This window comes from Caretta caretta, chromosome 11 (assembly GCF_965140235.1).
Source record: "Caretta caretta isolate rCarCar2 chromosome 11, rCarCar1.hap1, whole genome shotgun sequence".
Taxonomy (NCBI): domain Eukaryota; kingdom Metazoa; phylum Chordata; order Testudines; family Cheloniidae; genus Caretta; species Caretta caretta.
Genome location: NC_134216.1, coordinates 21,883,446 through 21,906,748, shown reverse-complemented (window position 1 = coordinate 21,906,748; position 23,303 = coordinate 21,883,446). Strand labels below are relative to the sequence as shown.

Here is a 23,303-nt window from a genome sequence, read left to right as displayed (position 1 = left end):
GGGAAAGAAACTTGTATTAAGCACACTAAACAGGTTTTTACTCTGTTCCTGGAAAAAAAAATCCATTATATTAAAACAGTGTTTCAGTGAGCAGTTAAAATGGGGGCGATCAAGGATATTCTCCCTTGAACAATGTGTTTTGATTTGTTTTTTAAAACTGACAGTTGATGCTATCTGTTGCACACTTTTTTTTTTTTAAGAGTTCTTCAGAAGTGTTGTTATGAGCCTGCGGGACGCATCATCATCTCTGGAATAATTAAGCAATATCTAGGGAAGTATTAAATTCCTTCAAAAGCAGGGAAATTGTTCCAATTTTGCTTTCAATTAGGTGGTAGAAATGTAACAAAGTGCTCCTGAAAGTACCTTACTGGACTTGCCTCGTTTTAAGATAAAATGTTCAACCCCAGCTCGGTAGACTTTGCACAAAGCAATCATATATGGGCAGAGGAATCAAATAGCTCCCTCCTCCCACCTGGCTCCCTTCATACAAAACCCAATGCAGAGCATAGGGCATTTATGTAGCTAGTTCACAGACTGCAGTAGCCTCTGTAGCCCACTGTGATCATGCACAAACTCAGTCAGAGTTTGTGACCAGTGGATCTGTGCAATTCAGGGAACCACTGGCTACATTATTCCTGTTCTCCTGCCACTTTCACAAGATCCTGCACCATTTCATTGGAAACGACTGAGCCCAAATTCTGTGACACATAGTCCCATACAGTGGATTTCTATGAAAGCTGTACAGCTCCCCTATACAACTTTCTAAACAGCTTAACCCCTTCCTTCCTCAGAATTGCCATGGTTTTGTCAAATTTTGGGTTTTGTTTGCTTGTGGTAGAGGTGAGGGGGGGGCAGGATTTTGTCCTAACAGAGCTCTCTTTGGGACTTACACTCCTCTGCCTGTTACCCTGTGTACTCATTTATACTGGTGCAAAGTTGGTGTAAAATGTTACTAAATCACAATGAAAGGTGAAAAGCACTGGAGAATCAGGCTCTTAGTCTCCAGCTATTTAATTTTTCTTTCCAGAATATGTAAACTATTGCCTCCTATCTGTTAACCAGCAGGATTATTTTCATCCCTAATCCATCCCTTACCACATTGGTCATGCCAAATTGAACATAAGTATACAAGAAAAATCAAATATTGCTCTTATTAAAATGATAATTATTGCCTTCACTGGTATTTTAGTGAGTTATCTCTCAGTCAGGAAAGATGGGCTTTAAAGTGCTGCACTAGTGGACCATTCATCAGCTAAAAATACCTTGGGTAAATTACTAAATTTTTGTGAAACATTTTCAGCATCACTGACATATAATGAAGAAGAAAAAAGGTACTAGTAAAGAAGAAGGGAAAACAGCAGTGAGGGTAAATAGCTGTTATGTTGCACGCAGCAAACTTTTCTACTTATGGATTCCTTCCATACCCAGACAAAATAAAGCAGCTGACGTTTGCCAGATTCAACAGAAGAATTGGCAGGAGAACTTGTATAGATGTTCTCTGGCACAAAAGTGTTGCACAAAGATTAAGAGACCTAGTCACTGCAGCTGTACATAGAGGCAAAAAGTTGTTCTAGTAATTCTGGGGAAGGAAAATTAGTATGTGACTACAAAAAATATATGAATATTACTATGGCTTCTTAGACCCATTGATTTTAATTTAAGGGTTCTCTCGTGTTACTGACTAGTTAGCTCCCTCCAGGACAACTGCTAGTTGATACTTGTCACAAGACCTGGATGCAAGCAAGGTATAAATAGGAGGATTGATGGTATAAAATATAAAGTCCTCAATCAGCTCTAGATACATTTACCATGTTTTCTAGCCTCTCACTCCCTCTGAGCTCTCCTTCTCGCCCACCAGAATCAATTCTAGTTACAATAAAATATATGTATAACAAGAGGACAGGTTCTGTTCTGCACCCTAGCCCCTCTTTGTCATTCTTGTGGCATATAGGGTATGGAACTGTGCCAGGGAGAATTCCTCCTGTTAGGCACAGCATTGGGCAGCCATAAGCAGCTTTCTGCAGAGTGTGTGCTGGGGACAGTAGCAGTTTCTGTAGCACACAACACTTCTGGGTGCTCTGAGCTTCTCCAGACAGAGGAGTGGCTCTTGAAGGCTGTGGAAAATTAGACTCATTTTTGGAGCAGCCAGTGGCGGATTTGGAGTTAGTGGGGCCCTGTGCTCAGCTTCATTTTTGGGGCCCCTCCTTGGGACCCAGCCAAGAAAAAGAACATTCTTTCTTATCTCCTTCCATCCCCGTTTTTCATTCTTTTTTCTTCATCCTCCTCCTATAAGTAATAGGAAGTAAATGAAAATAAAGTGAGGTACCTTGATTGTTTTTGTAGTCTAACTTATTTTTCCACAGACCACTTGAAAATCGCTGAGGGTCTCGGCGGATCACTTAATGATCTTTCCAAATATTGTTTGTACCGTTAGCTAACGATTGTAAAGTGCTTTGGATAAGAGCACCCTGTAAAAAAAATGTAAACGAATGTTGGGGTGCGGGGTCTGGACAGGACTTAGGGTGTGGGAGGGGGCTCAGGGCTGGGGGTACAGGGTCTGGGAGGGAGTTAGGGTGCAGGAGCAGGCTGGGGGTTGGGGTGCGGGGTCTGGCCAGGAGTTAGGGTGTGGGAGGGGGTTCACGGCTGGGACAGGGAGTTGGGGTGTGGAGTGCTTACCTGGCACAGCCCCTGTTTGGTGCGAGGGGTGCAGGTGGGGATTTGTGGGGGGGGTGCAGGAGTCAGGATGGGCTAGGGGGCTGGGTGTGTGGGGGGGGGCGTGGGCATGGGGGATTGCAGGAGTCAGGGAGGGCAGGGTGTATGTGAAGGGGTGCAGGAGTCAGGGCTGGGAGCGTGTGAGGGGGTGCAGGAGTCAGGGGATGTGTGAGGGGGTGCAGGAGTCAAGGCTGGGTGTATAGGGTCTGGGAGGGAGTTAGGTGCAGGAGTGGGCTGGGGTTTGGAGTACATGTCTAGTTGGCATCCGGTATCAAGTGGAGTGCCCCAAGGGTCGGTCCTGGGGCCAGTTTTGTTCAATATCTTCATTAATGATCGGGAGGATGATGTGGATTGCACCCTCAGCAAGTTTGCAGATGACACTAAATTGGGAGGAGTGGTAGATACTCTGGAATGTAGGGATAGGATACAGTGGTACCTAGACAAATTAGAGAATTGGGCCAAAAGAAATCTGATGAGGTTCAACAAGGACAAATGCAGAGTTCTGCACTTAGGACAGAAGAATCCCATGCATTGCTACAGACTAGGGAATGAGCGGATAGGCAGCAGTTCTGCAGAAAAGGACCTAGGGGTTACAGTGGACAAGAAGCTGGATATGAGTCAACAGTGTGCCCTTGTTGCCAAGAAGGTTAACAGCATTTTGGGCTGTATAAGTAGGAGCATTGCCAGTAGATGGAGGGACGTGATTGTTCCCCTCTATTCAACATTGGTGAGGCCTCATCTGGAGTACTGTGTCCAGTTTTGGGCCCCGCACTACAAGAAGGATGTGGATAAATTGGAGAGAGTCCAGCGAAGGGCAACAAAAATGATTAGGGGTCTGGAACACATGACTTATGAGGAGAGGCTGAGGGAACTGGGATTGTTTAGTCTGCGGAAGAGAAGAATGAGGGGGGATTTGATAGCTGCTTTCAACTACCTGAAAGGGGGTTCCAAAGAGGATGGATCTAGACTGTTCTCAGTGGTAGCAGATGACAGAACGAGGAGGAATGGTCTCAAGTTGCAGTGGGGGAGGTTTAGGTTGGATGTTAGGAAAAACTTTTTCACTAGGAGGGTGGTGAAGCACTGGAATGGGTTACCTAGGGAGGTGGTGGAATCTCCTTACTTAGTGGTTTTTAAGGTCAGGCTTGACAAAGGCCTGACTGGGATGATTTAATTGGGGATTGGTCCTGCTCTGGGCAGGGGGTTGGACTAGATGACCACCTGAGGTCCCTTCCATATCCACCTGATATTCTATGATTCTATGATACAGGGTCTGGCCAGGTGGTAGGATGCAGGAGGGGGCTCAGGGTTGGGGCAGGAGGTTGGGGTGTGGAGTGTTTACCTGCGGCAGCCCCCCATATGGTGCGAGGGGTGCAGGTGGGAATGTTGTGGGGGTACAGGAGCTTCCGTTTGGTGCTCAGGGTGGGGGTGTGGATGTGGGGGGTGCAGGAGTCAGGACAGGGGACTGGTGGTGTGGGCTGGGGTCACGGGGGTGCTCCCAGCCCTGTGCCCCACCCCAGACCCAGCCCCCTGCACTGAGCAGCTCACAGCAGGGGGCTGGGAGGGGTATGTGCAGGGGGAGTGTGGGGGCCTCGCCTTTGCTCTGCCATGCCCCGATTCCACCCTCTTCCCCAAGGCCCTACACTCACCTCTTCTCCGCCTGCTCCCCCGAGCATGCTCTGCCCCCCCCCCCTTCTGGCAAATAGCTGTTTGGTGGCAGGGGAAGCGTTGGGGAAGGAGGGGCGTGAACATCGCGTGCTTGGGAGAGGAAGCAGGGAAGAGGCGGGGGAAGGGGGAACTTGGCTGCCGGTGGGGGTGGAGAAAAGCATACAAAAGGAAAGCAATTTCTTAGAAAATGTTCTCCCTTCTCTTTTATATTGGGTGATCCAACTCAAGCATCCTTGCTGATATCAACTGTGGCAATCCATGACTGGGATAGATAGAAAGGGAAAGGGATTTACAGATCATGGTGATGCAAAGAAGTTAGATCCATAAGTTTCTGCAATGCAATGAGTAGTAAACCATATGGAATAAACAGAGGCTATTAATTGCAATGGGCTTTGCTGGGTTGAATCTGAACTCATTGGGAAGCAATCCCATATCAATGCAATTGTACCTTAGGATACTATTTTACGTTAAGTTCAACTCCTGTTAAAGACAATGGCAAAAGTCCATTTGATTTCAGTGAAGGCAGGATTGGACCTTGAGGTCAAAATCCTGTCACTCACACCAAGTCTGAGGAGCCATGTTTCGTGGGAGCTAGGGGGATAATAACTATCGTAACTTGGCAGTTATTCATACCTGGTACTTCCTAGCCAATAGGTTACATACGGAAAGCCTCCATGAAGTTATACTCCATGATATGCAATTATGGCTTTTTGACATCCAGCCTTTTCTTCCTGGGTAGCAGAGCTGCATTAGTTCCACTTTGTCATAGCTCTTACATAGAACGAGGTAGAATTTTCCCTTTAAAATATAAAAGAAAATAAATTTGGGTAATTTGGGGGTAATGTATTAAAAATACCTGGCCTACTTTCCTGTAAATTAAGTGAGAAGTGAATTCACCAATTTACTTTGTCAAGTAATGATGGCGAAACGAAGATTAATTACATTATAATCTCTTAAAAAGAAAAGGAGTACTGTGGCACCTTAAAGACTAACAAATTTATTTGAGCATAAGCTTTAGTGAGCTACAGCTCACTTCATCAGATGCTGTAGCTCAGATAAATTTGTTAGTCTCTAAGGTGCCACAAGTACTCCTTTTCTTTTTGAGGATACAAACTAACACGGCTGCTACTCTGAAACCTGTCTTTATAATCTCTTGTGTTTGGAAATCATCCATCAGTAACTGCAGACCTTACTGGTCTGTTGAGCTCAGTAACACAGACCACTAATTAGTTTCTGCAACTTAGATTAAAAAGTACAGGGAACATAATGATTGGGTTACCAAAATTCAAATGATCTAACCTAAAAATCTATAGTATTCGAAACTGCTGTGCAATTGAAATCTCAAACGGGTTTGAGACCATGCCAGAGTATATTGACACTGAATCCACCTGGATGGACTTCAGATCCCAGATAATTGAACCTGCTATGACCGTCATTGGTCATAAAATGAGAGCCAAGAAGCCCTTAGTCTCCATTAATAACAGAAACATCATCGAACAGCATCATATGGCTCATTTGAGAGGTGATATGGTCACATATCATAAACTAAATGGCATTTGTAATAAAACAGTACATGCTGACTACTGAGCTCTTATGGAAGCCAAAGCCATGGCATGTGAGGAAGCTTCTGCCAGTAGTGATGTCACCTCCTTGTATAAACACTTGCACAACCTCATTGACAAGAAAGTCATTCACTCGGTGTGCTCTACTTCAGTTCTAGTCAGCTAATCAATACGGAAGTGGAGTGCATGGCACACTGAAGTGAACATTTCAGTAATAATGTAAACGTACCCCCAATTTCTTTGGACCCTGAAATAAAAATGATCCTGGTAAATGTACTATCAACAAAACCCACAGAATTATAAAGACACTTAAGGGAAATAATGTGGCAAGAATCTGTGGAATTCCTGTGGCACTGCTAAAATAACCTCTGAATCATTTTGGCTGCAGATGGTATTCAGTATAATCTGTAGAACAGAGTTGGTCTTGCCTGAGTGGCAAAAAGGCATTTTTTTACAGCTTTAGAAATGTAAAGGAAGCAAATGAGACTGTTGTAATTATTGAGGCATTACTCTTCAATGTGCCTCAGGTAAAGTTTTTGCTTCTGTCTTGTTGGCTAGAGCCACTGATAAATGTAGGAGCAAGGGAAGACCACAACAAGTTGGCTTAACTCCTGGTCCTTCTATGACAAAGCATATCTTCACAGTGTGCCAGTTTATCAAGAAGGCACAAAAGACCAAGCACCCCATTCACACTGCATTTGTGGATATCAAGTCCGCATTTGACTCTGGTAGGGAATCACTCTGGCTGATCCTGAAACCGGCAAATCTCCCTGACAGGCTCTCTAGAACATTCTGTTTCCTGTTTGATGAGTCGTCAAGCTAACTTCCTGTAAAAGGGATGAGAACTGCCTTCTTCTGAATTAGGTTGGATGCTTGACAAGGGTGTGTTGCTGCTCCAGAAGCCTTTGTTACTGTCATAGACTACACACTTGACCAGGCTCCCAGTAAATGAATTTCAGGCATATGCCTTGATGGTAAGAACCTCACTGACATTGATTCTGCTGACAACATAGCACTACTTGTTGAACCAGTGGATGAGCTGGTTGTGGTAGTTGAAGCCTTGAAAAGCTCAGCGGCAAAATCGGCCTGAAAATTAATTGCGGTAAAAGTAAAATTAATCCATTCGGTGATTTTGAACATGGTGCCAGGCTGTAGCATCCTATAAGGTTAACACCCATTGAAGATTGTTGGTGATTTCACCTACCTCCAAAATGTTGTCAATATCACAGGCAGGCTTGAGAAAGAACTTGAAGCCCACACTGCAAAAGCATCATCAGGAATGGGGCACCTCGTCAGGAATGTCTTTCGCAAACCAAACACCCTGATAAGTAGAGAGATGAAGCTGAGAATATATAATGCTTTGATGGTCAGTATTCTGACAGGAGACTGAAACATGGCCCCTCACTGTCAAGATTGAAAGAAGTTAGACACCATTCAGATGAAGCATCTCCAAATAATCAAAAACATCACGTTACAAATTCAAGGTCAATGATGACATCCATTTTTTAACTAACCAGGTCCCACTCTTTCAAATGGTTGCCTGTCATAAATATAAAGGGAAGGGTAAACCCCTTTGAAATCCCTCCTGGCCAGGGGAAAGCTCCTCTCACCTGTAAAGGGTTAAGAAGCTAAAGGTAACCTCGCTGGCACCTGACCAAAATGACCAATGAGGAGACAAGATACTTTCAAAAGCTGGGAGGAGGGAGAGAAACAAAGGGTCTGTGTGTCTGTCTATATGCTGGTTTCTGCCGGGGATAGACCAGGAATGGAGTCTTAGAACTTTTAGTAAGTAATCTAGCTAGGTATGTGTTAGATTATGATTTCTTTAAATGGCTGAGAAAAGAATTGTGCTGAATAGAATAACTATTTCTGTCTGTGTATCTTTTTTGTAACTTAAGGTTTTGCCTAGAGGGGTTCTCTATGTTTTTGAATCTAATTACCCTGTAAGATATCTACCATCCTGATTTTACAGGGGGGATTTCTTTATTTCTATTTACTTCTATTTTTATTAAAAGTCTTCTTGTAAGAAAACTGAATGCTTTTTCATTGTTCTCAGATCCAAGGGTTTGGGTCTGTGGTCACCTATGCAAATTGGTGAGGCTTTTTATCCAACATTTCCCAGGAAAGGGGGGGTGCAAGTGTTGGGAGGATTGTTCATTGTTCTTAAGATCCAAGGGTCTGGGTCTGTAGGCACCTAGGCAAATTGGTGAGGCTTTTTACCAAACCTTGTCCAGGAAGTGGGGTGCAAGGTTTTGGGAAGTATTTTGGGGGGAAGGATGCGTCCAAACAGCTCTTCCCCAGTAACCAGTATTAGTTTGGTGGTGGTAGCGGCCAGTCCAAGGACAACGGGTGGAATATTTTGTACCTTGGGGAAGTTTTGACCTAAGCTGGTAAAGATAAGCTTAGGAGGTTTTTCATGCAGGTCCCCACATCTGTACCCTAGAGTTCAGAGTGGGGGAGGAAACTTGACATTGCCCAATGCCTTCAAATGCCCACCAACTTCTCTGCAAGAATCATATTTGATTTTGACCGAAAGGCAGCAGAACTGAAGAGACCCTTTGGAAGGCCTAAAACATAATGGCTGGATGGCATCAACAGACACCTTTTCCTCACAGACATCCTACACCATAAGCTCCAGATTTGGCACAGGACAGAACATCATGGACGCACAAAACATGTTTGGTGATCTCTGTGTTGCCCAAGTGACAGTATGAGAACTAATCAACCAACTAACCTGTAAATTCTTTGGATTTTCGAAATAAACATTTTTAGTCTGTCTGCCCCTAATGCAGGCAAGGGTCCCATGAAGAAAGGAAAAAAAAAATAAAATAGGGTCATTTGAAGAAAGCTTGACCCCTCTAGAACTTAATGCTTATCATTTATATTTTCTACTTTAAAAATTGCTAACTAAAATAAGGAATATAAAATCCTACAAAGGTGTTTATTTCGATTAACATGTAGTGATCCACAGAGCAAAGAAAGTCAGAGTTCAGGCTAGAACTCCTTTCTTAACTCTCCAGCTGAGTTCTGCCTTGGCACATACCCAGAATAAGCCCAAGGTTTCAATGATTTTGTATAGGGTGTAAATCAGGGCAGAATTTGATTCGTCTTGGCTATGGACCTAATCCAAAGTCTATTGAAGTCAATGGAAAGCCTGCTGTTGGTTTCACTGGATTTTGGATTAGGGCTCATTCTGCCTGAGAGAACTGCTTTTTGGTTTAGCCTAAAATTTGGGGCAAGAATGAAAAATGTTTCTTTTTGTGATCTGGTCTGTTTTCACTGATGGTAAAATTTGCTTGCTTGTTTGTTTTTTCCCCACACTGTTCTTCTGGCTCCTGTCTCAGGTTCAGGAAATTCAACATAATTCTGTGGAAACCGTCATTGGCACTCAGGCGTGAGACATTTTCTTTTTAGGAAAACAATTGTAATGATTTTGCATATCGTCAGATAATACTCATGCAGAAATGGGCTTTAAGGAGTGATTTGAAGAAGAGAAAGGAGGCATTTGGCATTGCTAAGTAGTTGCATGTTCCAAGTGAAGAGGGTTGCATGAAGAAGACAGTTGAATGAGGAGACCGAGAAAGCTATTAGGAGAGAGTAAGAGAAACAAAAAGAGGAGTAGAAAGAACGAGAGCAGGGATGTGTGAATAAAAACATTTTTCAGTCAGTTGATTAATTCACAACATTCAAATTCTATTTACTAGAAAATATAAGGGTATTTTTGTTAAAAGCTCTATGTGTACTATAGTAATGATATGAGATATTCACTCAAGCAGAAAATTATGTGTAGTATGCAAACAAGTCATAGACAGATTAAGTCACCATGTGTGTTCAGTCACTGTCAGCCAGTGGAATTCAACTGCCAATTTATTTTTGCCTTTTTCCAGCAGTCTCAGCTGGCTACACAGCTGGTCAGCACTATTCATTTCAAGTCTCTGTACACCTTTATGGGAACAGTTCAAACAATCCAAATCCAGTTTGTAAATTAAATAGTCATCCTCTGGTAATAATCTGCCTTGCCTCTAGTTCCCTACCTCAGAGAACAGTCCCATTTCAAGTCATCTTAAGAGAAGGGTTTATTGTTTAAGGTCCAAATGTGGGCTAGTTATTGGAAAGACAACATAAATTCAGGAGCAGACCAGGGATCCAGCAAAAGAAACTGCACCCAAAAAAATTTAATTCTCCTATTACAAAAGAAATAGGGAAATCACACAGAGAACATTTGAAAAATATACAGATTGTGACAAGGGACAATTTTTCAGCAGCAAGTCAGTCCATTAATTCTGTGTGATTAAAAAGCAATAGGGAAGACCCTCTAATTATTATGAGAAATATGTTTTTGTTTTTAAAATAATAAAACCTCTCTCACTAATAGTTGCATTACTATGAGTCATAATGTTATTTGCCAGTCACAGTCAGTTCTCTTCCAAAATATAACTGTCAAAACCTGATGGAGGTCTTAGCAGCTACAAAATTAAAGTAGAACACCCTAAGAGAAAATTCAGTCCTTAAACAAAACTGTTGACTCTTTTTTTCAAGACAAATAGACCCCCACTAATAATGATTATATGGATTAAGGCTGACTTCAACTAACAATTTGTAAAGACCCCAAGTGTTAAACTGTAGCCAGATTTCTTTCTCACGGATATGCCCAATTACTTTAAACTGGTCCCCAAACTGAATTTTCTCTATCCATTTGGAGCTTATTTTACAGTCTGCCTGCAGCACTCAGATAGACTTGAATTGTGGAAAATATCTACAGATTTTGAAAGGATCAAATCCTTTAGACTGCAGTCTACCAACCATTTCTTATTTTCCCCCAGGAAGAGGGGAAAAAAAAAACCACCTGTCACAACTCATCAAAACACCCTGTGTTAAAAAACAAAATTTTCTAGACGCTTCATCCAATTTGGGGTGAGGCTGGTTTGGGGTTTTTGTTTGTCCTGCAAATCTGAGTCCTACAAGAAATAATTAATACAATGGCTGTTTCTACCATGTTGCTTCTGCTAGGTTTCAAGCCTTTAATAATTTTATTAAGATAATGTTGAAGTAAAAAGAAAGTGGTACAGAGTTTAGGCATAGAAGTTTCTGGTTACCAGGGAATAAGGTACAGATTATCAAGGGGCGCAAAATTCGGTTTAGGAGCGGGTGGCGTAAGGAATACATAATTTGCAATCTCCCCGTTTGGGAGTAAAAGTTTAATGGGTCAAAGTACAGACATTGAGCTATGGGGGTATGTTGTCCATATAATGGCTATGTTCAGGTGTGGAGTACAGTGAGCGGGTACGATGATGAGGATGGATCTACCCTCATTTGGTGGGATTTATGGTTCAGTGAGTTTATGGTTCCAGTTCATATGGTCCAATGGAAAAAGTCTTTCAGTCCCTTTCCCACAGTTGATGCACGATGTCGTACCGGCTCACACCTCCTGGTACTGTCGGTGGCCGGTGATGTGTTCGATGTAGATGTCCCTGGACCATTGGATGGTGTCCGAGACTATGAGGCACCGCATGAGCCGTGCGTAGCGTCGACTGATCCCACAGGTCCGCAGCACACGCTTGTTGCAGGGGTCCCAAGCGCCCAGGGCTCCGACGATCAGGGCATCCATCTGCACCTCATAGCACTTTGCTCTCAGCGTGTCGGCCGGGGGGGTGTATTTTTCCAGCTTACGAGCTCGGGCTTCGCAGAAGGCCGGGGTCCTGTTCTCGAAGGAGACCGTGATGTCGACGAGGCTGATCTTTTTCTGGGCTTCGTCGGTGACTACCACATCAGGTCGCAACTGGCTGTCAGTCCCGGGGATGGCACTGTTCATGGCTACCTCCCCCAGACGCGGTGTGACGGCTTTCGCTAGGCGGTTCTGGATGTCGTTGTGGCGCAGCTGCCAGGCTCTGGAGAGGGGCTTGCAGCTGCACAGGACGTGGGGCAGGGTCTCATTGGAGTAGCCGCACTTCCTGCAACGCTTGTCTTGGTTCCTGTGGTGGACGGCTCCGTTGAGCGGGATGCAGTTGAGCCAGGCGCGGTGGATGAACCGCCAGTCGGCAAAACGGGTGAAGCCGCCCCAGGCGAGGAAGTGGTTGCTGGCGTCCCACTTGCTGGTCAGTTCAAAGGCTTTACCCTGGTCAGGTTTACGCTTCAGGGTTTCCATGTACAGCAAGTGGATGGCTGCCTTCAGGGTCCTCTCCAGCATGCCCCTGGCGCTCGGGGTGACGATGATGTTGTCGTCGGACCTGATCTGTGGTACCATGACTCCCAGCTCCTGGTGCTCCTCACACCACTCCCAGCGGCAGCCGATGCACTTCCCCAGGCGACGCATGGCATTGCGAGCATGGGACCACAGTGAAGCGATGTCTCCACCATCCCGTCCGAATTCGCCATCCAGGGAACCGCTGAGGAAGCTAGCGGTGTCTTGGTTGGAGGGGACTCTGCCGATCCTCTTCTTTGTTGTGTCATGGAGGGTGTTTGCTGCGATGTTCCTTACCATGGTGTCGGGACACGTCAGCAGGCAGAAGGCATGGGTGATCACCGCGATGTCACACAGGTCACCCATGCAGGGGACATTGGCACTGCCATGCCTGTGGGCGATATAGACGAGCTCGTTGCTGGCTCTCTGGGGGAGGAACATCCACTTCTTCACCAGCTGCCGGACGAAGTTGTCTGCCTTGTTGAGGGGTACCTTCGCCATGGCGGATCCCCTTAGGATGGACGAGATGTGGGGGGATCAGGAAGGTGTTCAGGGTGTTTATCTTCTGCCACGGTGCTAGCAGGGAGGTGTCAATTTTGGTGGCATCCTGCAAGATCTCCTGGATGGTGTCCTCGGGTGTCTAATGGACATGGAAACCCGTCAGTGTGCCAAGGTGCCGGTATGCCTGCCCCTCTGCCAGGGGGATGACGGGCTTGCCCTGGATCTGGAACCCTCTCGTCTGCACCGAGTCCCTTTTGCTGCTGTCGATGTGGAGAGATGCGCACTTCTTTGCATTGAACCAGAGCCCCATCCAATCGGCAGCTTGACTGGTGGCATCTAGCATACGTTGGAGGTTCTCTGGGTCATCCGCGGTCAGGACCAGGTCATCCACATAAGCCAGGATGCTCACCCTCTCACCGTGGAGGTTGAAGCCATCTGCATCATTGGAGATCGCTCGCAGCAACGGCTCAATGGCAAGGTTAAAGATGATGGGGATGAGGGGACAGCCCTGCTTAACTCCGCGCCGGATCGGGATCTCGGCGGTCTCCCCTTCAACCGAGCGAATGGTGGTGCTGCATCCCTTGTACACCTCTCAGATCACACGGAGGAAGTTCTCGGGCATCCCAAACTCCTGGAGCGTGGCAAAGACATGGTGGTGGGGCATGGACCCAAAGGCATTAGCCAGGTCGAGCCAGGCTACTGTGCACTGCCTACGCGCCCTTCTGGCCATTTCGATGGTGGTTTGGAGGACAAAGTTGTGTTCATAGCAGCCCTCGCAGGACATGAAGCCTTTCTGAGTGGAGCTGATGGCTCCCCCGCTCACCGACCACTCCGTGATCCTCGACGCCAGGCAGCTGGCATAGAGCTTGTACATCGTGGAGCAGAGGGAGATGGGCCTCCAGTTGCTGGGGTCATCTCGCTCACCCTTCTTGTACACCAGTACCATCATGGCCTTCTTTCTATGACTCTTGTTTTGTCCAGATGGCATATACTTAATATTGCTCCAGCAGTAGATTTCTATGAAAGAGTTCAGTAGTAATGAAATATATTATATTCACTGTTTGTCCAACATTACATGCCGATAGCAAATAAATTATTAAAACAGAATGTATTCACATTGATTGCTGTGAAGGTTATACATGCATCAGTGAATCAAAACAAGCGCTCAAAAGATAGAAAATCAATTTATGTGACAGATAGGAAAAGCATGGATGTTGAAATCTCTTTCATACATTTGGCTGTTTTTGAAAAAATAATTTCATATAACAGAAGTATTTTTAAAAAATGTTGCTTTGACTGAACATAACTAATGTGCAAAAATTGGAGGCCTGAACAGAGTGATAATACACCTTGATAATAATAAAGCTTATAGTAGCTTTATAGTAGCTTGTGATAGAATATAGAATAACAATTTGATTTTATTTTTGTGCCGAAAATGCAAAGCTTTTCACAATGTACTTAGTTTCATAAATAAATTCCCAACAGCAGCATTTATTGCAAATGGTGTTGATTTTTAACTCCACTTTCGAGTTGTGGTCTAGGAATAATCAAAACAAAGGTTTACCCTCTAGTAAAATTTTGTTCTAAACTTTTTTTTTTTTTTTTACAGAATTATTACCCAAATGCCAACAGATGAATTGCCGATACAAATGTAGTATTTCAAGGAATGGCACCGGCTGTTACTGTGAGGATGGATATGAAGTAGGCAATGATGGAAGAAACTGCAAAGGTAACGGAAATGTGTTTTTACCTTCTCTAAGAATAAGGCCCCAGTCTTGCAAGAAGCTACATGAAGGAGAACAATGGCATTTTTGCAGAGCTTCTTGCAGGATCTGAACCTAAATTTGGTTTTAGAATGGTTTAAACAGATGGTTAAACTATATTTACACAAAACATGGCAGGTAAGGTAATCAGGTACAGTGCTGCAATGCAAGAGATCCTACAGAGTTCCCACATTTGCTGCTGCTGTTTCGCTGGAATCACATTTATATTTGACATGCCAGCTGTATCTTCTCAATGGAAGTAGCATCTTTTTAGAAATGTACAATAAGTTGTGAAGCACAGCAAAATTTACAGCAAGACCTGAAGGTCTCTCTCTGGTGTTTACATCAGAGACAAATGTGTCTCTATGGTTGGAAGCTGTGACTCCATCAGGGCCAACTACTGTATATATGTCTTGAAGATGACATCAGGGATAGGACTACTTCACTGCCCCCCGCCTTCCCTACATGTCTCACACTGATGACTCATAGTCAGCCAATGAAACAGAATGAGCTTTGTTCATCAGGGACTGAAGATGGGCCAGCATTTCAAAGGACCACTTGTGTAATCTCATAGCAATCTAAAGTGGGTCATGGCCCCGCCAGCACTCCCATCTCGAAGGATGACAGACAGGACATGCTTGCTGATCCTTTCTACCCTCCTGTGCCTACAGTGTGAGGAGAAAGAGTATTAAGATCTGTTTAGGGCTACTCAGACAGGCCTGGAGCTCATCTGCATGAGCTTCCCCCTTTCTAAGCATCTCTGAGCCTCCCTCTCTTGAACATTCTCTGAAACCTTGTGAGCCATTTGGGGATATGATACCCCTTACAGCCATGTAAACCTGGGTCAGAGTTTGATCCATGAAAAAAAAAAAAAACAACCCTTAATCATATAGCTTAGTTTTGCACTTGCCTTTTAATAGGTTTTCTGCCAGTGAAATTTAGATTGAAATTGATATTCCTTTTCTATTCCAGCAATATATGAATTTTGATACCCCAACACTTTTTTTCTCTTCAAAAGTAGATAGGGCTTTCCCATCACTTTATAAATGTATTTGCAGGCTATCATTCATCCTCCCCCCTTTAACAGAATTATTCTGCATAAATGTAATATCTTATATGTGCGTCTTCTTCTGATCTCTGGGTTTATGTTTTGTACTATTTGAAAAAAAATTGTTGGAACTTTTTTTCTTTCTAATGATTTTTGGCTAGATTCTCAGCTACTGTAAATTTGCATATCTTGGTTATCTCTTATAGAACTGTGCCAGTTTACATTAGCTGAGAATTTGACCCTCTATTTTTATTTTTTGTCTTGAACATTTAAATGGTTTGAAGTTTTTTATATCGTTGTTGACAGTTATAGGTAGAAGTTGATGATTCCACTAAAGAGCTTAAACCATTTAAAATAGTTTCCTAACGTGAGTGAGTTGACATGCATATTCAGTTATTTCTACTTTTGAAGTGCTGCTTCAGTCATAGTCAATGGTGATTTTAAATGCTTACATACAGTACAGGTGGAAGTGGTCTCTGGTGGCAGCAATAACCCAAGTGGTTCCCTAATTGTTATGTTTCTCACTGATCATTTGAAGGCCTTTAATTTTCAAGCAGCTAGCCTTGCAATGTTAAATATTGGTCTTCTGTTTGGTCACTGGCATAGTTTCATCAGCAGACAGCTCAGATAAGATTGTGGCTGAAAACAATGAGAAAAAATAAAAATCTATCTATAGAGGGTTTACCCTTACTTTTGTAATGTTGTTTAGGGGGTAAATTTTGCAACCTCCCCCAAGATTTTACTCTTAAGTGAGGGCTCTTACTTACATATTATTTCAATGTATCCTTTAGATTTAGATGAATGTAATGTGTATGGGACCTGTAGCCAAACCTGTATAAATACAGATGGATCATATGCATGTAGCTGTGTGGAGGGTTATATACTTCAACCTGACAACAAATCTTGCAAGGCCAAAAATGGTAAGTTGGATTTTTGTATACATTATAAGAATGATTTTTTAAAGTCCTCTGGGTCTGCCTTTCTCCCTGGTACATAGGGTAGATGTTTATCTACATAGCAGAGATGGATTTTCCTTTAATTTAATACAGTGATTCATTGTTAGAAATCTAGAAAAACTTTTTCAGTTGTCATGGATTATTACAAAACACCTTTGAAGGAGGATTCTGATTAGCTAGAAACCTTTCTGAAGGGGTAAATAAAGTTATGGAAGCTACTTTATTCAGCCAAGATTAGTGGAGCTGCCAATTCCCTCTTTCATCTCAATACATACAATTTCCACATAAATGCCACCTCCCTGAGACAACCTGGGTGTCAGGAAATTATCATGAGGTAATTATACCCTTGGGATATTAGAGACATGGGCCTCTGCCTTGCTCCGTGTAACATCCCAGGGAGTTGATTTGAAGATATGCATATTCACATTATGTCTTATTGGTTAATTAATGCATATTTTCATTGCCAATAATAAATTAAGCATTTAAGGGAATTAGTGAATTCTGTTTAATGAAGACAAATTGAACAAAGTATTTCCCTAGTCAGTGTATTGACTCAGCAATTCTTATTTTCTTATTTTCTCCTACAATCCGTTCAACATACATAATGACCAAAGCCTACTATAAAGGTATATTTTTATGTCGATATATGGAAACCCAGAGGAAACAAATGTGTATTTTTCTATGTCAGTTGGCAGACTTGTGGCAGATACTGTGTTTTTGAAGCTAAAACTAGAAAAGACTATGGCAAAGAAACTGCATACTTGTGTTCTTATTTGAGCACCACTGAGAGTTGCGATTTAAAATATTGATGAGCTCAAAAAGTAAGACTTGAAACTTAAGATTTGTATTGATCCACATAGCATGGTTATAGATTTTTTTTAAAATGGTAATCTGATACAAGCAACTCCGTAGAGAGAAAAACTATTTTAATATTCTTCTCAACCCTCTCCATAAAAAAAGTTCTTTCAGTGGGACATAACAGGAGTTGCATCTGATACAGTAAAAAACAGTTCAGGACTGGGGAAGGTAGATGGCTTCAGAACTGATAATGAGATGAGTCTTTGACCTATAGTATAAATACAGCCCAGTATGTAATGATTGACTATGGTAACCATCTGTCAGTATTTCAGTAGCTCATGTGAAATAAGCTGGTGCTCTCAGCCATTTCCTCATGGAGAAATGCTTCTCTCTCTCTCTCTCTCTCTCTCTCTTTTTCTCTCTCTCTCTCATATAAGTCATAGTTTACAGCAGTTTTTACCGTTACTGGCAGACTCAGCTGGGAACCAGTTTTCAATGAACACAGAGACCTGTATAAGACAGTTCAAGTCAAGGCTGAGATAGTGTGAGAAAATGCATACTGCTGCTGACCTTGTTGCACTGTCCTTTGAATAAGCAGAACAGGAGTTCCCAACACTGTTTCGCTGTGTGGGCTACATCTTAATAGAGAGAAATTGTCTCACATGCTTTCTTGTTTGCAATTGCATGAACCACCTGCTCTCAGAGTGACTATATAACATCTCTCTGGCAATTGCAGCAATTGATTACATTGAAAAGTAGTATTAGGAAGGTATTCAATGTATTTTTAGCTTCCTTTATACCGTTTAGCAGGTGGAAAAATGAGAGTTGCAGGCATTATTCATTATTATTCATATTTATTACAGTAGCGCATAAAGGCCAACCAAGAATGGGGCCCCATTTTGCTGGACAAATAGAAAATAGTAGATGGTTTCTGCCCTGAAGAACTTACAACTAAATAGACCAGACAGACACCATGAGGGAAGGGGTATAACACATAAGTAGAATGAACACTGTGGTGGCAGCAAACAGCGTGTTAGCTCCACAATTTTTTGTGGTGGAGGTTATTTAGGAGGGAATAAGCTGAAAGGAGGAGGGATAAGGAGACAGGTTCCGGGTGAAGCAAAGATGGAGAGGACGGGTGATGGAGAGGGAGGGTTGGAGGAAACATTTAATCAGCATAGGATGGAGAGAGTCCTGTCAAAAATGTAAAAAATTCTGTTGACGTCCAGAGGTCCCAGCTTTGGTTGCTTCTGCTCCTATGGCCTGGAGTCTCTGGCTCCTGTCTGTAGTTTTCCTCTAAGGCCACAAGGGGATGGGGGGGATGAGGGGAAAGGGAGGCACTACCTGTGTCTTAGTGCCTCAAAAGTGGAGGGAGCTATGTGCCCTGTTAGCTATCTATGGGCTGCTAAGTACTTTAGGGACCACAGCTGAATTCAGTCTCCAGTGCCCAAATCTGTCACCTTTCACAAATCTTGACTTTAAACCAGACTGCAAAACAGGAATACAATAAAAATAGTGGGCTGGATTCAGATTCACTTATCTCTGTTTTATAACTCCATTTCATTAATGTAGTAACTCCTGATTTTCTGTACATGAGTGCAGAATTTGACCCATAATCTTTGTGGCAGGAATTTATTAAGGGACAAATCTGCCACTGCCTCTGCAGTCATGCCGTTCTGCTGCCCGAAGGGTTGGGGGAGAAGTAAAATTCCCAGGAACTGCTTTGATATCTGCACCCACTGTGAAGCCTCAGGCTCAGTTTTGCAAAGATTAGTTCCCAAAGCTGCAAGGTGCGGGTGGAGTTGACAGTGGGAATGTCATTAAAGTGAAACCAAAGGAGCCACTGCTTCATGGATCCACCCATTCCTCCCATCAGGAAAGGGTACAGAGGGGCCAAACTGCAGTAGTGGTGGCAGAGTGTCCAGAAATAGAGCATTCCATCACTACCACCATAATACTGATGGTACTTGGGCTGTGTGTTGCTATGCAATATTTAAGCCTAAATGTTCAGCATCTTGATTAACTATTATCATACTGTTACTTCACAGGACATAAATAAGATGCTAAGTTGCTCAGTTCATTTGGATATGTCTGGAGCAGATCACTTTTGTGTAAATAGCACCTATTGGTGGGGATGTTCAAATTGCTGTCGTCACAGCTATGGGCACACTATATTTTTCTAGTCCTTTTACCTGCAGCTTCCTTTTATGAATAAAGATCTAGTTAATGACTTATTCAGATATGAAAAATGAGATCAGATGTCATTTTTTTGAACAGAGTTCTAGGTCTTTTTGTTTGCCAGGTTTTCAGGCTATGTTGAAAAGTCTGAATTTGATTAAGTTTGAAAGTTTTAGCTCTGGAAACGGGTGATTTTTCTTGCAGAAGCTCATACAAAATGTTATATCTCAGTTATACTTGATATAGAAAGAAATGGCTTGCAATGAGAGGAAGATATTTCTTCTTTGATCAAAAGCAGCCTGCCCTGCTCAGTCTTTACGACAAGCATGCGTTTCTGTTATTTTAGAAAAAAGTTAAGCACTCCTAAATGGACTTCAAAGCGCAATGCTCTCATGAAAGTTCAGAGAATTAAAATTCCCAGGGTTTAGCATATACATCACTCCTTTTTAGGCTTATTATGAGAAGATGATTTAAATATGTATATATATAATATTCAGTCCTCTTTCATTCCATGCTACTTGTAATATCTTTCTGACCCCCACGCCAACAATTATAACAATGTTTGTTGATGAGGACAAAGTGCTTATACTTTACCACTGTTGAAGTACCTCTTAATAAGTGTTCTTCCAGCAAAGCAGTACAAAGTTGCTTATAAACTGTTTTCGCCTCTTCCTCAGTGGAAATCACTGCAAGGCAGCACTTTTCCTCATATTCCCTAAAGATTTTCTTCTGCAATAGAGTTGCAAGTGCTGGTGACAGGACAACCGGGTTGGGGGTGGGGAAGCCATGATGTCTTATGTGTTGTGACACTGCCTATTGGTCTAGAGTTCAAGCAAAGATCAGGCAGGAAAAGAATACAAGTGTTTAATCATCTTCATCAGTGCATCTTAATCACAATCTAGAGGAAGATTAACTTTTATTTGGACAATGGTGATATAAGTATAGACATTTTTGTGGGTTAGAGATGTGCCAGTTTCTTCTCTTTAAAAAAAAAAATCGTAAAGAGTAACAAATGTGACATATTGTACTTTTTGTTATCTGGACAAATGATATCAACTCATGTTAATTGTATCTTCATTTAAGCAACTGATTATTACTATTATTTTACTTTCAGTTCCAGGGAAGTGGAAAGGTATTAAATTTAATATGTTGTAATTGAAAACTACCCAAAATGTTGTTCAACTTTTTTCTGTGTTTCTAACTCTGTTAGAACAGTCTTAAGTTAACTGTCTTAAGATGTTATATGAGAACCTTATTAATTTTTTGTGTATACATGACTAATAAAAGATTGAGGTAATTTAAATTAAATGTTTATACATTTTAAAAAAGCACTGATTCCTGAACCTGTTGGTATCTATATATACTTGGAACAAATGGGTTCAAAAACATGATTCAGTGAAATGTTACTGTGTGGAATATAATTTGAAGTTCAACAGCAGCTGTTTTTCCAATCTCTGGACACATGCAATAATATGTATATTCATCCCCAATATTTAATAATATCTGCTAAGTAGAGCACTCTTAACATTGTCATGGAACACTCAAATGACATTATCTGGAGACCAGATATGTCTTGATTCTAATAATTACTCAAGAGTTTATGAACTACTTGACAACAAGTGTAGAATCAACCCATCTTTTCAGATTTCCCTTATATCTTAGAGAATTAATAGAAAAAGGTAATCATTCTATAGGTATTTTGAACCATCCTATTGTTAATGGAGTATTAAATCCCTGCTATATAATTTGCTACAATGGTTCTAAATACCTGTAAAAAGGATATTGTTCTCTGTCATAGTCTTCCACATGGAAACCAACATGTTCTCTTTATAACTGCAGGCGGCTCCAAGATCTCTGCTGCCATTCAGATGATTTGCACCTTCAACAGTGTGGAAACTGATCAGTCTTGTTATTTTTCACTATTATTGTTCAGAAACTATGTGCAGGAGTGACACTGACAACAATCAGGTCATTTTTTACTCTGCTGCTGCTTGAGAAAGGCATGTGCAAGAGCAGAAGTAGGCAGTAGACTGGTTGAAAGAGGAGGAGAAGCCAAGGAATAGAGATAGAATGACAGAGACACTATCTGCTTGTAGAACACAGAAAGCTGAGGTAGAAATAGGGTAGCAGAGAAACACATATACTTATCACAGAAATAAGGTGCTCTTGGGTCTGTTAGTATGTGTGTGTGTATGGGGGGTGTTGGACAGAGTGTGAAAAAGCTAAGCATTGATTTAATGGATGGGAAATTTGATTGGATCCACAAGGAGCAGATAGCTTTAGGGTAAAGGGGGAGTGTACACAGGAACAGGCCCCTCCTCCATCTGAGCGCTCGATTGCTCATTGGCCAGCCAGAGACATGCAAGTCAATTGGATCTTGCTTCCCACTGTCAAAACTGTAGGCCAGGGTTTCTCAGGCCTCTTGCCCCATTTTAGCTGAATGCACCCTCCCCCCTCCTTATAGATATATAGTATAGGAACTGTAGTATAGGGACAGGTTGCTGTGGGTCTGATTTATTGCTCTGTTCACGGTTGTCAGGAAGGATTTTTTTCCCATCGGTGCCAAATTGGCTGGGACTTAGTTATTTCACCTTCCTCGTATCATAGTGAAGACACAGTTAGCTTAAATAACCTTAGGATTTTGGAATTTAATGTTAGGAATTGTTTGAAAGTTGATTTGTTGCAACTGCAGCAGGTGACCAGTGTGGATAAAAGGCCAAAGAGCCAGCAGTCAGAAAATAAGAGACATGGGATTTTGCCGATGGACCCCAGGTTTATAGCAAAAGGGAGACCTGAAGTCTTTGCAGACAAGAGTCCCTCTCTGGTACCTTCTGTCCTTATTGATGGTGGGAAGGTGAGCAGATTCAGCAGAGCACCTTAGGGTAGGCAGTAGAAACACTACCCTGAGCTATGGGTTATATGGTGGAAGCCCTGTAAACCCAGCACTGGACTCACCTAAATGCCTGGTGCATTTTAATAAAGTTGCAACCTGCCACTTAAAATCCATCCCTGGGCCTGACCTCATTCACTTGTGTGTCCAGATCACTGCTCCTGATCTCTTCCAGCACCTAGAGGAGTTATTGGGAAGGGGAAGAAGAAGGGTTCAAATTTATCAGATGACTACTAGCTATTAATTGATACAGGAGAAACTGGAGCTCCCTGATTCTTTCAGTGACTGCTTGAATAAGTAAAGAATTATTATTCAATTAATTCAAAGAATTAGCAGCAGGGTGTGAAAATTGGCTGGTACAAAGAACTTCTTTTCTGAGCTGGGGCATTGGTAGCAGAGGGTATGCCAGACAACTGTGGCCCATTCCATGAAGACTTCATTGATGGGAACTGACACCTTGCTGGAGCCCATGCTCTGGAGAATATAGAAAGGCTTATGAGGTGTGTCATGCACCTCCTCTAGAGGGATCCAGAGAGTGTCAGCTATCTTCCTTAGCAACTCTTGAAATTGCCTGCAGTCATCAGGCGGGGAAGGATAGGGGGAAAAATTGGAGCTGCAGATTCCAGAGAGAGCTCCATGGTAGGAATCCCATTGCCCTCTCCTTTTGCAGCAGCTGGAAGAGAAGAGATAGCTTCTCACTTGGCTCTTGCCCATAGATGGGGGGCTCCCAATCTTTTTCCTGTTAGTCTTTGTGTAGCAGATTTAATCCTTTTGCTGTGATATGTCTGCAAAAATGTCCAAACCCTACGTGTGGATCGTGTGAATAGGTGTATTGACGATATTGTGTGTGTGTGTGTGAGAGAGGAAGAGTCTAATGGATAAGTTAGAAATGAAGTAGTTAGAGGAATGGATGTTCTTCTGCAAGTGATGATCCCTATGTGTAGTCACTGTGGGGTGTACATGTGCTCCATGGAACTGAGACAGGAAGAAATTGCACCTGTTCCCTTCTCCTCCTTGTGCTCTGCACTGAGAGTATAAAAGGTGGTGCA

At 42.6% G+C, this 23,303-nt stretch overlaps 1 protein-coding gene across 7 annotated transcripts in view; it reads left to right on the top strand.

Annotated features, from left to right (window-relative positions):
- LRP1B (LDL receptor related protein 1B) overlaps positions 1-23,303 on the top strand; it is a 1,334,345-nt gene that overhangs the window by 583,959 nt on the left and 727,083 nt on the right. For all 7 annotated transcript variants that reach the window (XM_075117809.1, XM_075117811.1, XM_075117812.1 and 4 more), the window contains 2 exons: positions 14,231-14,350; positions 16,224-16,352. In XM_075117809.1, coding sequence (XP_074973910.1) covers positions 14,231-14,350; positions 16,224-16,352 — 249 coding nt within the window. The remainder of the gene's footprint in view (positions 1-14,230; positions 14,351-16,223; positions 16,353-23,303) is intronic.